Below are 17,189 nucleotides of genomic sequence, written 5' to 3'. Positions count from 1 at the left end.
ATTCAGTTTTAAGAAATCAGTTGATAAATGTGACGGGTAAAGGAAGATTTATGGCTGTTGTTTGTCTGTACTAGTTATCATATGGGTGGGACAAATATTTGTTTGTAAATTAGTGTATGACTGATGCTTCAGAAGAGCCTGTGACCTTTTCTAGGAATCCAGGCAAATCCCTTGTAGAGGTGACTAAAAAAGAAAGTGTACTGACCCACTCTGGCAACTGGTCCCGGCATCGCTGTGGTCATCAGCACTGACAGCTCAGCTGGAAGTGCTGGAGGACATGCAACGCACGTCAATCTGTGGCCTTAGAAGACAATGAACCGTCACATGTAAAGCTAAGCTAAAAAACACAGCCACAACTCTAAAAAACGGAGGCTACGCACACCAGAGAGTTTTCTAGGACTCCAAGAAAACGAAACTCCAAGTATTAATGGTGAGATACCTTTTAAAGGATGGTAGAAGTTGGTGGATTACACTGCATGACAGTACAAGTCTTCTTAATTTATATTGGTTCAGTATCCCCTGATTCAATACTTTACTCACCTGATCACATACCAACTCCCATTTCTTGTCTTGGTCATATTGCCGGAGTACACTTATCTTATCTGGTGGAAGGTTCATGGCGTTCTGCATAAAGGGAACAGAAATTTTAGACACATGCATCCAACACAAAGAAGAAAGGTTGTTATCCAGTGTGGCTTATTTTATCAGCCTATTTACCCAAATGCTATGACTGTACCCTGTGTAGTACCTATTACAAGTCCAACATGTCTTCAATGCAATCCTAAAGTCCCGGCGTGTGCCACAGGGTGTCAAATAATTTTTCCAAAAGGTCAGATATATTCTAACCATCATATAATTCTTGTGAAAACTACTGTACATTGCCAGCTATGGCAACATTAGTAAATGACATTTATTTTAGTTGTAAAGAGCCAGGAACATTACATATATACACACATTGGCAAAAAAAAATAAATGCACTAAGAAGGGGTTGTGGAATTGACGATGATATATATAAGCGATCAGTGGTGTAACTTGAAGCTGATGGGCCCCAGTGCAAAGTCTGTGCCAGGCCCCCCGACTATAATGTATGGTTTATAGTAGTAGTCTTCTCATATTGGAAAGTGTCCCCTAAACCTCCTGGGCCCGGTTGCGATCGCACCCTCTGCACCACCTCAAGTTACGCCCCTGTAAGCGATTACAATATAAGAATGAATGACTGATTATTGTGGAAGACCATACACTGTATGGTATCCTGCATCTCAGTTGCCCAAAGATGTTTCATGGGGACCTATAGATCCAGCAAATTCATATAGATTGTTGCATCTAGTTTCCCAGTTAGTCCCATGAATACTTGTTTGGTGATAAATATTGGGACTGGACAGGCCATAGAAGTACTGTTATCTGGTGGAAGCCTTTGATGTTTAAAGGTAATATTGAACGGAATATAGGGAAGTCTGAAGTGACACCCCTCCTGCAGCCTCTAAACATATTTCAGGCAAAATATGACTCTTCTCTGTTCATTTTCACTTGACTTTAGAGGAGATTTTTTTGTATGTAAATGGCTGACATTTCAAATAAAAGAGGGAATTCTAGAATGGATATATCATCTTCTTACTGAGAGGGCTAGTAGTTTAATGAGGTAAAATTTTATGGAGTTCCATTGAAAGCTTAACATGAACTCAACCATCAACAAAATTGAATAAAACAATAGTGTAGCTGATAATAGTAAACATTGTAATATACTTTATTAAAGAAATATGTTCCTGTGTCCTTTTTTCTCCGTGCCTTTCTTCTTTATTTAAGTAGTTTAATAAAGCAGTTTAAGCAGTTAAGTGTATAGTGCAGGCTGCACCTTATTCAGGATTTCTGGCACACGTTCTTCATGAATCTGGCGCCCCCTGCACTACTGCAGTAGAGTACATCACTGGGCATCAGAAAGCCCCCTAATTTGTGTTGCATGGTGGCTAGTGCAGCTGCGCCACAAATACCTGTGCAAGCAGTTTGCACCTAAAAGAACGCCTCCGTAAATGTGCCCCAATGTTTTCCATGTCATCCTGGAAAACAGACATACATATTTCCCAGAATCCCCTAGAGGAGCATCAATGGCTATAATACTCCACACGCCAGCAGGACAGCCTTAATTGGCAAAGTATCTGTAAGGAAATCTCTTACTTCCCGACCCTAGTATCACAGCTAAACCAGTTCCCTACCATGTACTAAAGAGATGCATCCACAGTACTGTTTACACTTGGGAATATGTTCCTTCTGGAATAGGTATACTGGTTTGACTAATCCTGCATAATGTCATTAGGCTTTCTGAAGGCACTGTTTTTCTTATCCCATCCTGGAAAACTTATTTGCATGTTTCCTGGAATCCCATAGTGGAGCATTAATGGCATTAAGTCACCACACGCATGCAGGGTGGCCTTTATTGGCAAAGTGTCAATAAGGAGAAATAATCTCTTTCCAAATTTAGAGAATATCATTAGTCTCCTTACATGTCTGAGGAAGACATCAGAAGGCTTTAGATCTACTGCTCAGTGCAGGAGAAATAAGCAGAAAAAGGTTAATTACTTAATAAAGTATAGAATGAAGTCTATAATACTATGATCAACTGCTTTATTAAAGCTTATATGCAATTGGTTGCTCTCCTTAGCAGAAAATGCTGTTGGCATAGACTATAATGAATTATTCAAATGCTACTGGCCCTTTAATCAGTTAGTTAATTTCCTCCGTGCGGAGAAGACACAGGAAAGAAGATGGCTGCTGGTTACATGACCACATCACATGTCCTGCACCTGCCTGCGCAGGTCCTGTGATCACCACTATGTTTGGCTGTAGTTGGTTGGTTGCAGTGCATCCAGTATGGCCAGTGTTTTGGTGATGGCAGTTACACATCATTACTATGGTAACAGAGCAACGAGACCTGTTGTATCATCACTGGGAGCAGAGCATAAGAGGAAGGAGGAGTAACTGAGCACTAAAGGATCATGGGACTTGTAGTTTCCACTGGCAGTTATCTTGGTGATACTTTAGAAAGACCATAAAAGTTTGAATGACAAAATCAAACTATTTAAAGGACACCTGTCATCAGGTCTCTGCCACTAGTCCTGTCACCTCTACCTGTTAGAGCAGCTCACAAGGATCCCATCCCAGCCTTTATCTAGTCATTTCATACATTTAATTATTGTAAAATCATCTATTCTTTATCATATAAATGAGGCTGGTCACATGGTCAGAGGCAGTGATGTCACCCCTGTTCCCCCTCCCCTCTCCTCCCCCTGCTCATGTCTGTGTGTAATGTATAGTAAAGCATGGCTAGTGTGTGTGCTGCATCTGCTGACATGCTGCATCCTCCTAATATACAGGTGAGAGACACAGACATCAGCTACACATGAATCTGACATGTTCTGCTATAACATGGCTGCATGGAGCTGCTGTATCTCTCCTATACACACACACAGGCTACAGGGGGCGTGGCCACCAGCACCAGGAAGCACATCATTATACAGCCTCACATCATTATACAGCCTCACATCATTATACAGCCTCACATCATTATACAGGCTGTCAGTCAAGCACTGGGGGTGTGGCTGTGCTCCCACCCATGAATAGAGTGGACAGCTTGAATATGCTAATGCTTCATTGGACATTTCACAGGTCATTTGCATACAGCTTTAGGACCTCATTGCTTAGGTTTACAGCCATATAGAGGGACAATGAAGGGATAGAGGCAATGCTCTCTAATGGCAGTTTATGAAAATATATTTAGTTTAGGGGGGTTATTTTGCATGACAGGTTCTCTTTAAGCTCCATTTTGTGACTATTAACATTTAGTTTTGTTAAATTCATTTATTTATAGGATCATGGATTTTTGTATCAGATGTTCATATTTCCGGAATACCCCTTTAATTTTTGCAATTATAAGAATAATGCTTAAAAGTTTAAAGGGAACCTGTCACCAGGAGAGCCATTTTTAACACCTCCCAGTCCCCACAGAGCATAGTACATACTCTGCCAAAGTGTTTTTGTATTAAAAATTGGTTTTTACAGAAAAAAAATATGTTATATTGTACCTTTCATTAGCATCTGCTGTGTGACTAGGCAGTTGCCTTTTGGGAGGAGCTGGAAAGGAGCAGTTTCCCCCCCACCCTTGGTAAACATGTGACCTTTTCAAATATATGAATAACTCCCAACACTCGGGATTGGCTGTAGAGGAGCAGGGGGCATCGCTTAGCCCAGTGATGGGTGTTTTCATATATTTGAAAAGGTCACATGGAGAAGCTGTTCCCCAAGGGTGGGGGGGGGGAACTGCTCCTTTCCAGCCCCTCCCAATTGGCAACTGCCTAGTCACACAGCAGATGCTAATGAAAGGTACAATATAACATATCTTTTTTTCTGTAAAACCAATTTTTAATACAAAAACACTTTGGCAGTGTATGTACTATGCTCTGTGGGGACTGGGGGAGTGCTAAAAATGGGTCTCCTGGTGACAGGTTCCCTTTAAGTTAGACTATTATCCTAATTTATATCATAGTTTCAGTGCATCATAAGCACAGTGGTCATCGATCACTCTTGATAAAGAGCAGAATCTGTGCTTTCTGTTTTGGCTACATGTACAGTATGTTTCATGGTGGGACTTGAGTGTGGGTAGGGGACATATAGACAGGGGTGAAACAATTGCAGTCCCGGATGGTGCGACCAGGCCCGTTGGGGGGAGGACCTGCATTGGCACTCTTCCTGTGCGGTCTCTGGTCACAGCACTAAGAAACGGGGGCTCAATCCAGGGCTCCCTCACCTCAGCGCCGAGACCCGTCATTGTAGTACACCATGTGGCCAGAACAGGCCGCGTGGAGTACTAGAATACTGAAGCGGCGCCACCTTTAATATTATATTAAATGAAACGGCACCGCTAGGAATCGGCACCTCTGATTATAAGAGCAGTACAATGGTAATTTGTATTGTGCACTCTGATGGGTGGGGTAGGACAGACTAGCAGCATCTAGACACAGTACAACTCTCCCTTTTTGATTTTGATTATTCTCTTGAACTGAGGGAGAATAGCAGAAATCAAATACTTTTGTTAAATGGAAGCACTTCCATTAGCCATCATTTACAATAGACGTATATGCATTGAAGAGTCCCTTTTGTCATTCTTTCACTATTATAATGTAAAAACACAGACTTTTATTATTACTATTATAGCCAAAGAATGCAAAGTATGCAAGTCTATGGTGGCGGGCCCAGTTATAAACATTGCCCCGGGGCCCACAGGACTTTAGTAATGCCACTGCATATAGAGATGACTGCCTATTGTGCTAGTCTATAGAAGGGTCTTAGTACTTTGCACAGGTTTTATTTCAGGTCATTTTTAGCAGAGTTTTCTGAAGCAGGTGTCAGTTGAAGTCTCCGCCTTGTGGGTTTCCTGCTTCATAGCCTAAAAGCATCATCTTCCTGTGGCTGAGCAATGTGAAAGGGGAAGGGCTGAAGTGTAAGTAGTGAAATGCAGAAAATAGAAGAATGTCAACAAAAGAAGCAGCTTCCAGGGGCTGAGCTCTACGCCGATATCCATAATGGGCAGCTGTCCCTCTCATTATTAGTAAGAACAGTAGTGGCCAAGATAAGGCAAGATATTCTGGCCCTGCTCTGATTAATTGCTTTATGGAAGCACAAACCCAACACATACTCAACAGGAAAGGGAAAGGCTGGTCACCGATACAGCAGAAACTGAAGATACAAGCAACTTTGACATAAATGTATAATATATGTATACAGGCAGTCCCCGGGTTACGTACAAGATAGCGTCTATAGGTTTGTTCTTAAATTGAATTTGTATGTAAGTTGAAACTGTGTATTTTATAATTGTAGTTCCAGACAAATTTTTTTTTGCCACAGTGACAATTGGAGTTTCAAAATTTTTTGCTGTAATGGGACCAAGGATTATCAATAAAGCTTCATCACAGACACCTTACAGCTGATCATTGCAGTCTGGGACTATAGTAACATCCAGAGATTTCACCAGAGGTCACAGTGGGCAGAGGGATCCGTCTGTAACTAGGGGTTGTCTGTAAGTCGGGTGTCCTTAAGTAGGGGACCGCCTGTACACATATACAATGGCAAAAAAGCCTTAAAGGGATTTAACCACGAATGTCCAGAAGTAGAAAAACTTGGTACTGCAGCTTATGGAGCAGAACATCTGGTGAAACATGTCCATGGGCCGTACACTATATATATTATATAGGAGCGCAGCCACTGATCCATAACTGATCTTGTCTGATCTGTTTTAATTACAATATATTTTGTACAATTGACTTATAGGAGGATATTTCTTCTCCTATTTTGCTTACTCTATATGGTGAGATATAACATTGCTCTACCCACATCTCTATATTACATATCATCTATATTCACGAGTTGTTCAATGATCTCTGTTTAATTTAATCTTGAGATTCAGTGCCTGGCGCAAGATTTAATGAGTCACTAAAACAGGAAGGAAATGTTGTCCAATTCGCATGTAGACAGTTTCTGTCTCTTTCTTAGCCATGTCCTATGACCTCCTATAGATGTGTATGCAATTACATTGCTGCAAGGTAATGTATAATGCCCATCTAGATGTTATGTGTCTGTAGGTCAGATGTCCACTACCTGCGACTCTCCAGCTGCTGTGAGAGAGTATCAGGAAAGTTATATTTGGGAATCTCTAAGTAAGTCAAATGGGTAAAAAGAATATATATAGCAAAAATATATAGCAATATAACCATTGTAACTGCAGTATTGAGGCACAGGGTGTAGCTGACCTTGGGCCTAAAGGGCCTGTGGCACCAGGGCCAACAAAGCTTTCTGTCCCCTCTTCTGCTATGGCCCTTGGAGATGTTTGCTGAGATTAGATACCTGGACCGGCTACGAGGAGCATTTATTGCCGAGCATATGAGCCATTAGCCATGAACACATTTCCCAGTCATATTTAAAATAATACATATACATTGTAACCATTCTATTATACTTCACATACAATTCTTTATAATCATACAACCCCCTTTGTTATTTTGCTTTAAGAAGGCATCTTGACCCTTTTTGAAGCTCCCTACACTCTCTGCAGCTGACCAGCTTGGCTATTCCACAGATCCACAGTTCTTACAGTAAAGAAGCCTGATCTCTTCTAGTGATTAAACTTTTTTTTATCCAGACACAGACAGTGTCCCTTGTTTTTTGATGTGATTTAACCTGGAACAACTTTCCACCATAATTTGCATATGTATCTATATTTATATAAATAAATAAATCATGCCCACCCCTAAATTCTCGAGATTAAACAGATCTAATTCAAGATCTCTGGAGACAAATTTCCATCCATGGTACCAAACGGTGAGCTGAGTGTTTATAGGTTCCCTTTCAGTTCTTAGAAACTTGTGATCAGAAATTGTAAAAAAATAAATCAACAGTTTGTTGTCAAGCAGCTTAACACACTACAAACCATGTTACTTCCAGTGTTCTAGCACCCAGAAAATCAACTTTGAAGTAAGTAAATTGGTAGTATAAAGTTATGGAGGCGGAGGATGCAGTGCTAAAGTCAAGCTCTCCTCACCTCAGAACACCCCCTCTGCTGTGATTTGCATCATGTCCCAGATGTCAGCAGTGCTGGTAGCTGATGTCCCTAGGCACAGGGACCTCAATTAGAGCATATTGGGCGTTCTTGATCAGGGAAAACTTGACTTCAGTGCTAAACTCTCCTCTTCCTTTATACAATCATTTTACACCTCACTTCACTGTCAAATTTCTGGATTATGCCTCCATGAAAGGCCATTAAAGAATCATGATTTTGAAGTTGTTAAAGTGTAACCACCATTTCAGATGATTTTTGATATTGTGAGGATGGGAGTGTGAACATTTTGGCAATATACTTTATTAAGAAATTCTTCTTAGTCTGTAAAGAGACTGCTAAGTGCCGCTTAGTCTAGAGCAGTGATGGTGAACCTTTTAGAGATCGAGTGCCCAAAATAAGACCCAAAACACACCAGCTTTTCCCAAAGTGCCAACACGGCAATTTAGGCAGTAACAAACTTATTGCTACCAGAATCTTTGAGCTCCAATTCCACCCTGTCCACACCTTCTCACTCTTCGGACAGGACGAAGCAGCACAGGATGGGTCACTTTAAAATATCAGGGCACTACTTGGACTGCCTGAGACTGCAGGAAAGTGCCATGTCTGGCAAACTCTGTGCCTGGGAGACAGCCCGAGTGCCCACAGAGAGGTCTCCGAGTGTCATCTCTGGCACCAGTGCCATAGGTTCGCCACCACTGGTCTAGAGGATTGAAGAGGGTCTCTCTCCTTTCATCTATTGTTTTCAGAGTTGCTCTTTTTCAAGTTGTAGTATGCTATGAGCACTGTATTCAAACATTAAGCTGAAAGCCGAGCGCAGTTTAAACAGACACAGGGAGATTAGATGTGAGCTCATGCAAAGACACTCACTGTACAGGCTGGAATATGCATCTCTATGGGAGGGATTAGCTTGACTATTTTTACAAACTAAGCAGAGTTTGTTAATGAAGTATATTAGAAAAATGACAGCTACATTTTAAGCTGCTTTACAGCATTTTGGTAGTGGTTTATTATGAGAGGGGCCCGAAGGGTACCCATATGATTTATAAAGCGCCACTGAATATGATGGCACTTTATAAAGATTACGGTAATATAATGTTAATTTCTGCTGACAGGTTCCCTTCTCGGAGACTTCTTGAAAATTTACAACAAATACATTTGGCAATCTAGCCAACTAATGTAAAACAATATTTTTAATTTCATAGCCGCCTTTGGTCTAGAAACAACCAGCATACAGACTGCCGTCAGGTTTTAGTTTTCATGACTTGCTCAATAGCAGAGCATGCCTATTAAGCGAATAGCAGATTGTATTAAGCACAGTAAAGCCTGGACACCCTGCCTTCTACATGCTGTACACACCCCAGTCTCAGCAGAATAGAAAGCAGCAGATGAATGACAGCATGAATTATTTATGGGCCATTTCTATGTGACCTCACCCTAACCTCCATATCTAGTGTCAGTTCATAGGCCAAACCTCTATAGGAAGTGTTACTGCTGAAACTCTGTCATGTTGTAATAATGTCTGTAGCAACAGAGGCACAACTTCAAGATCCTAGAACCCCATTGTAAAATACTTCCCCTGCCCCCTCTCTTTCTTGGCCCTTTAAATCCCTTCAAGGAGACTACCAGCAGTTTTAACCAAGGTTGCTTGGGTTTCCTCCAGGTCCTCCGGTTTCCTCCCACACTCCAAAACATACTGGTAGGTTGATTAGATTGTGAGCCCCATGGGGACAGGGATTGATTTGGCAAGCTCTGTGCAGCGCTGGGTAAGCTATGTGCGCTTTATAAATAAAGGAATTATTATTAATTTTTAGGTTATGGTCCCAAATATCTAAGAAACCATTCCTTTGTGTGTGTTCTTATTAGCAGCAGGGCAATGATAAAATGTATATTCTAGGATTGTAGCCAGACTGGGTGCACTATTGTGTGAGATCTCTTCACTGAACCCAGCACAGCCCCTCCCTACTGCTTTGAGTAGGAGCAATATCAGGCCTCAGGTTAGATATTATTCGTATTCTCTCAAAATTAGAGAACACCACACAATTTTCTAAATGTCAAGGTGATTGTGTAGTCCTATGTGACTATGAGTACAATAGAAGTATTCAAGCTTATTTAATAAATTGTATTTATTCTAAAGAACAGAATAAAAATGTAAATGAGATAATTGCAAAAGAACACTAATTAAAATTATAGAACATTTTCAGGTACCTGTAAATTCTTTTTAACTGGCAGCTAACATTCCAGTTTTCACCGACTTTGAAAAAATTATGTGCTGTTCCAAAGGGACTGAAACACTTTGGCAGCAGGTTGTCCAGATGAAGGCAAAGTGATGACCACAATGTTCCGACTCTGTGATGTCCATAATATTGTATCTTTAACCCCATAGCGCAATAAGACGTACCCTTACGTCTTGCTGCGCATGGGGGAGTATGAAGAGGGCTCACGGGCTGAGCCCTCTTCATACTCACCGGGCATTTGCTTCATAATGAAGCAAACGCCCGTCGCTAACACCAGCGATCGGTGCTTGCCGCCAGCGGCATTAAAGAGCCGGCGGCGGGTGGGCGCCGCCATCTTGGCTGCGATCGCCGCTCCCCGTGACGTCACCTGGGAGTGGCGTTGTCATGACAGCCTCGGATCACACAAAGGTCCGAGGCTATCATGATCGAGGCTATCTATTACAATGTGCGATCTGCTGGTATGGTATGCAAAATCCCCATATACAGCCATACTGTAGTATGGCAGTATATGGTAGGATCAATCAGACCTGTCATTAGCAAAAAAATAAATAAAAAAAAAGTGAAAAAAAAAATTATGTAAAAAAAAACATAAAAATTCGAATCACCCCCCTTTCCCTAGAACTGATATAAATATAAATAAACAGTAAAAATCATAAACACATTAGGTATCGCCGTGTCCAAAAATGCCCGATCTATCAAAATATAATAACCGTTTTTCACTGCGTTTATCCCCGTAGCGGAAAATAGCACCTGAAGTCGCAAATGGCATTTTTTTGCCTTTTTGAAAAATAGAAAAAATTCTATAAAAAGTGATCAAAAGGTCGCACAGTCCTAAAAATAAAAGCACTGAAAAAGTCATCAGAAGTCGCAAAAAAATTACACCACTCACAGCTCAGTACACTAAAGTATGAAAAAGTAATTAGCGTAAGAACACGGCAAAATGAAGAATTTTTTTTCTGTACAGGAGGTTTTAATTTTTGTAAATGTATGAAAACATTATAAAACCTATATCAATGTGGTATCCCCGTGATCGTATTGACCCAATGAATGAAATAGACCTGTCATTTGGGGCGCTGTAAAAACCAAGCCCACAAGAAATGGCGCAAATGTGTTTTTTCATCATTTTCACTGCATTTAGAATTTTTTTCCCGCTTCCCAGTACACGGCATGGAATATTTAATACTATCACTATGAAGTGCAATTTGTTACGCAGAAAATAAGCTATCACGCAGCTCTTCACATGGAAAAATAAAAAAGTTATAGATTTTTGAAGGTGGGGAGTGAAAAATAAAAACGCAAAAACGAAAAAGGGCCTGGTCCTTAAGGGGTTAAAACATCAGAAACTCAAGTCCCCTAAGAAGGTTGGTTGCCCTCAAAAGACAAATGCAAGAGCGGACAAGATAATGCGGAGAATCTCCATGGTTAATTGTTTCAACACTGCAGCTGGAATTGCTTGCCAGTTCAGCGCTGAGCAGGGTAAGGATCTGTCTTGTCATACAGTGTCTAGACATTAAAGAGCATTTGGACTGAAAGCCCATTCTGCAGTGACCAAACCTGTCATTAGCAGCAAAAATCACAAGACTAGACTCACCTTTACTGTGGAGCATGTTGTGTGGAGGAGAAGTGGTCCACAGCTCATTTTAGTGATGAAGGCAAGTTTGATTTATTTGAATCATTATGTTCGTTGACAAACTGGGGAAAGACTGTACCCAAAGTGTGTAAACTAGTAATTAAAAGGTGGTGGAGGAGGTGTCATGGTTTGGGGAATGTTTTTGGAGCAGGAGTTGGACCTCCCATACAAAACCATGATAGAGTGAATGCAAGTGTATATCAGAACCTTCTTCAACAACACATGCTTCTTTTCTGGCGTTCTTTACTCAATCAGCCAGCACTTTTCATTCTGGACAATGCCCCCTGTCACATAGCAAAACGGGTAAAGCATTTCCTTGAAACAGGAAACATTAAACAATAAAAAGACCAGCCCAGAGTCCTGATCTAAATCCAATAGAAAACTTCTGGAAAATCCTTGGTCACAAAGTTATGACCAAGAAACCCACAACAGTAATAGAAGAAACCCTTGAAGGCACTGGAAGGAGAGTGGACCAAAATCACACCAGAGCAGTGTATGAGACTAGTGATGTCCTGTGGCAACAGATGTACAGGCAGTCCCCGGGTTACATACAAGATAGGGTCTGTAGGTTTGTTCTTAAGTTGAATTTGTATGTAAGTCGGAACTGTATATTTTATCATTGTAATCCCAAACAGAACTTTTTTTGGTCTCTGTGACAATTGGATTTTAAAAATGTTGGGTTGTCATAAGAATCAAGATTAACAATAAAGCCTCATTACAGACACATGTGATAACTGTTACAGTTGTTTATTGTAGCCTAGGACTAAAGTAGAGAAAATTACCAATTACCAGAGGTCCGTTTGTAACTAGGGGTCGTATGTAAGTCGAGTGTTCTTAAGTAGGGGACCGCCTGTACTTGAAACAAAGCATGAACTCCAGTTTTGCCTGCTACATCATGCTTTGTGTGTGTTCTATTTGTATTTATTTGTATTAATAAATATTTGTATAATATTTCTATTTTCTTACTATGGTTTGGTTTATTGGTCACTTTCGCTTTTATATTGGGGTACTTTTGTAGAATTAGGTACTGGGTATTGCCTCCCCCTGTACCTTTGTTATCTATTGGTGACATACTGAAGAGTCCAAAGTGGTGTGTTACTTGTTGAGAAATCAGTTGCTGGGTGCCCTTGATAAGAGACAATGGGGCACATTTACCTACAAGGTCGCTGGAGTTCACTAAAAGTGCATTGTCTGTGTATAATGCTGGGTGAGGCGATTCACTAAAACCATGCGCCAGAAATCATGAATGTATCGTTTCCCCGCACAGGTCCGTTAGAGTTCACCATCTTTTTTGTTGTTGCACCTTTAACATAGGGCATGCGACACAATTTGAAAGTTAAATATTGAGTTCTGTCCAAATCAGTTGGACTGTCTGACCGCACGCTCCCTGATTTGTGTCGCATGGAAGCTGAAGCAGCTGAGCCACAAAAGAGTCATGAGCAACACAAATCGCAGTGCAGACACTTCTTAAATACTTGTGCAAGACGTTTTAGCCATGGAGAACGTGCTCAGTCCGGCTAAAGTGCACAGCGCGGCCCTTCGTAAATGTGCCCCAATATCCTATGTGGTATGGGGGTGCAGTGAGCCATCTGAGAAAGACGGTACTACAACAAAGTGAAGCCTTTGTGAGTGTTCAAAATTAGAAATAGTGTAACCTCATAAAACAAACATTACTAAGGTTCTGTTTGGTTAACTTGATGTGTTTGACCATGTCCCTGTGCCATCCTTGAGCAGGTCCATGAGTCAAACATCTCACTCTTGGTAAGGTTTCAATTACTCAGCACCAATCATTTTGGCTGGTGTAGTGTTTTAGGTATGGAGTATCATAGAAATGTTTGTGATGTTTCTAGATTTGTTTTAATCAATGCTTTATCAAGTGTCCTTATATTTCACTGGAACTATGTATGTATTAGTTAGGCTTATTACTGATATTTAGCATCATTAACACTCATGTGGTATCCAGCAGGCAGGAAAGTGATCAACAACAGCTGCAATATGGTGCATGACATATCACACAGCTGACATAACAATCTGTCTGTGGTGTTAACAATTGTCACACCCATTGTCTGTGTAACTATGTATTTCTGCTATGATGCCAAAACCAACCCTCAAATCTCTTAAACAAATTGATGAAATTAAGACAACTCATGGTATTATTGTAAACTAGTGCAAATCAAAAATTAGGATTTGTAGTCTGTAAGGAGAAATAAGACAAATAATGATAATAATCTTCATATATCGCCATCAAATTCCGTAGCGTTCTACAAATCAAGGCATTAAATAACTACTCTCTTGTATTCATAAAGAAGGATACACCAATAACAAATATAAAAGTATCTTTCTTTCTGTATCTGACCCATAAAAAAGGTTTGTGCCTCTTTAGGACCTTCTGACAGACAACCAAATGTTTACAAGTGTTTGCAAACCCAATTGGTCAGTGAGTGAGTGTTTTGAGGGTAGATTTACATCACATGGTCCAAACACCATGAAATATGTGGTTTCCATGTTCAGCCAAAAACAATCATGATGACAACATGTCAAACACAAAATAAGGTGCTATCCCTAGGACAATGCAAGGTACAAAGACTGCCTTAAAGAATACTTGACACCAGATTAGTGACCAATTTTCTCATTTCTTCTGAACCTGACAGTGGTACTCCCCCTTGGACAATGGAGGGGAATTTAGTATTCTTGCAATCCAGAATTTTGGCAACAAAAGGTTGCAAAATTTTTGCTTTTTGAGCTCACTTTTGCTGCAAATTTCTGCATGTTTATACCACTCATTCCAGTTGTAAAACAAGGCTGGGAAATGTAAAAACCATGAAAAACTGCTGCTATCTCACTTCAGTAAAGAGGGCGTTGTATGTCAAGTAACATCTCAGGACACACTTAAAGCGTAACTTTTACAGTAAAATCTGTCAATCAATTTTCTAAGGTCTAAAAGAGAGAAGGAAAATTATTTTCATCTGTAGGGACTATGCAGAAGAGGGCAAACCCCCAGATATTTCAGTGACCTTGGCTGTCAGTGGCATTAGAAATCCTGCGACTAGAGTCAGCAGGCACCTTTAGAGGACGGGTCTCAGTCTTAGTCATGTAAACTTTATATCCCAAGAGATTGTAATTCCGTAAGGTAACATGGTAACGTAGGTAAAAAATTGTGTGTGAGGAAGACGCCATCAGCAAGCAGTCATGATTTTGGATCATATCATACCCCTTTAATGTCACAGTGTTGTTGTATGTGGGTCGCTAAAGGCCACAATAGGGTTCATTCTGAGCTAGGACACTAGGCAGGGAATTTATTTCTGTTTTTATCACTATGTTATGTTATCGTTATGTTACTTATACAGACAGCTGATCTGGTAAAGTTTATGACTTAAACCTATACATTGATTGTAATCTAACATATGGTTGTCAAACTCATTTTCACCAGGGGCCACATCAAACGTATGGTGGTCTTCATTGGTCTGACTGTTACTATAAGATTACACTCTCCTCTCAACTGAAACCCCACTTCAGTGGCCGTAACATTTCCTTTTTATCCATGTAATGTTTCCTCCCACAGGCAGTATCCTCCTCTACCCCATTTCCCCCCATTGGCAGTACCATTCTCTTCTCACCAGACCAGCCCCAGTATTAAAATCCTCCTCTCACCCCTAGCATGTGATGGGCAGGAGGAATGTACTCGACTATCATGGTTCTTGCATGGGATACATATGGGGGAATGGTGGGGGGGTCTAGGTGGCGGTTATTGATGACGCTCCATCTTTATGTGTTAGGACTGTTGTGGAGCTTGGAGAATGACCTGACAGAACTGAATTATCAATTAAATATTCTGTTGATGTGTAAAGAGTTCAGCTTTAAAATATTCTTCTTATCAGTCTTCTGTGTACAGACTTTGGTGGTTTCAGCCGGTGGACATTGGTGGGGAAGGAAATGCTACCCCCGTGGATGTCCATTCAACCGGTGGACATTGGTGGGGAAGGAAATGCTACCCCCGTGGATGTCCATAGGAAGTGAGTGGCAAAGCCACAATGCAGGTGGGAGTAGGACATTTTCTATATTTGTTGCCATGTACCCCAGCACAGTAATAGTATATGTCTGTGCACTGTGCCTGTGTACAATGCAAGTTTATGGGGGCAGTGAACTGTACGTTTGTATGTCCAGCTCATGACCCCAAAAATTCTCCACCAATGTCATGTGAAAAAGAGCAGAGAAATGTCACAATTACCTGATATGAGTTTAGAAGCTGCAGGGGAAGTATTACTTAAAATGCCCCTATTTTTGGTTCTATACCACCAAATATGGTGGCATAATATAAGAATATCATATTTCATATACAGACAGTTAAAGACATACTTTGTCCTATACAGAAATATGAGATTCTTAACATGACACTAAAAACATGTTTCCAGGTGCTAAAGAACCTAAAGATAGGAGACAGACATTCCCTTTACAGCCTTTAAACTATACTCATCTCATGCAAAATATGACTCTTTCCTCATTTTCACATGATTTGATATTTGTTTATAGGTAAGTAGGGAATGTATATAAAAGAGGGAATTCTAAATATTTCTAGAATATTCTAGGATACAGGTGGTCCCCTACTTGAGGACACCCGACTTACAGACGGCCCCTAGTTACAGATGGACCCCTCTGCCCACTGTGACCTCTGGTGAAGCTCTCTGGAAGTTACTATAGTCCCAGACTAATACACCAAAAATATGTGGAGATGGTTATTTGGGCAAAACCAACCACCCCGCTTCCTTGAATATGAACACCTACTCAATTTGTATAAAGAAAATAAGATACCAAAAAGTAACAAAATTCAATATACTTTATTAGATGACTAAAGCTTCCCGTAGGGATAAAATTGGATAACACAAGGACAACACAAGGACAACAACAGGCTACATTCACACTACAGTATGGGGGACGTATATACGGCCGATATACATCCCCCATACACTTCTATAGGCTCACGGCCCTGTACGGGAGCGGTACGGTGCAGCACACGTGCGCCATTAATTCCTATGGAGAGGGGCGGGGGTGAGCTGCGCTCACCTCCTCCTCCTCTCCCCGCGCTGCCGTGTGCCCGCCGTGCTACGGTGCGGCGGGCTCACGGCAGTGTGAATTTAGCCTAACATACAGTGCACAAAACCCGGATATAAAACATTATTATCAATGGTATTATCACTAAAAATTAATCTATGCTGTAAACGGAGACCTTAGTCAGTAAAAAATATTTCATCACACCAAACCTCATAATGGAGTATAGCAACATCCTATGCCCTAGATTCCCCAATTGAGGAATTAATAGGGATAAAATAATGATGTCAATGGATAAACCACGTGGTCTGTATATTTTACACTAGTGGTTTATCCATTGACATCATTATTTTATCCCTGTTAGTTCCTCAGACAATTGGGGCATCTAGGGCATAGGATGTTGCTATACTCCATTATGAGGTTTGGTGTGATGAAATATTTTTTACTGACTAAGGTCTCCGTTTACAGCATAGATTAATTTTTAGTGATAATACCATTGATAATAATGTTTTATATCCGGGTTTTGTGCATTGTATGTTAGTCTGTTGTTGTCCTTGTGTTATCCATTTTTATCCCTACGGGAAGCTTTAGTCATCTACTAAAGTATGTTGAATTTTGTTACTTTTAGGTATCTTATTTTCTTTATACAAATTGAGTAGGTGTTTATAGTCCCAGA

The 17,189-nt window shown here is 40.6% G+C and overlaps 1 protein-coding gene across 2 annotated transcripts in view; it reads right to left on the bottom strand.

Moving 5' to 3' along the window:
• FMNL1 (formin like 1) overlaps positions 1–17,189 on the bottom strand; it is a 54,259-nt gene that overhangs the window by 34,775 nt on the left and 2,295 nt on the right. For both annotated transcript variants that reach the window (XM_072111204.1, XM_072111203.1), the window contains exon 2: positions 541–624. In XM_072111204.1, coding sequence (XP_071967305.1) covers positions 541–624 — 84 coding nt within the window. The remainder of the gene's footprint in view (positions 1–540; positions 625–17,189) is intronic.

This window comes from Engystomops pustulosus, chromosome 6, assembly GCF_040894005.1.
Source record: "Engystomops pustulosus chromosome 6, aEngPut4.maternal, whole genome shotgun sequence".
In the NCBI taxonomy this organism is placed as follows: Eukaryota; Metazoa; Chordata; class Amphibia; order Anura; family Leptodactylidae; genus Engystomops; species Engystomops pustulosus.
Note: the sequence above shows the minus strand (reverse complement) of the source record. Positions and strands in the feature narration are given on the sequence as shown.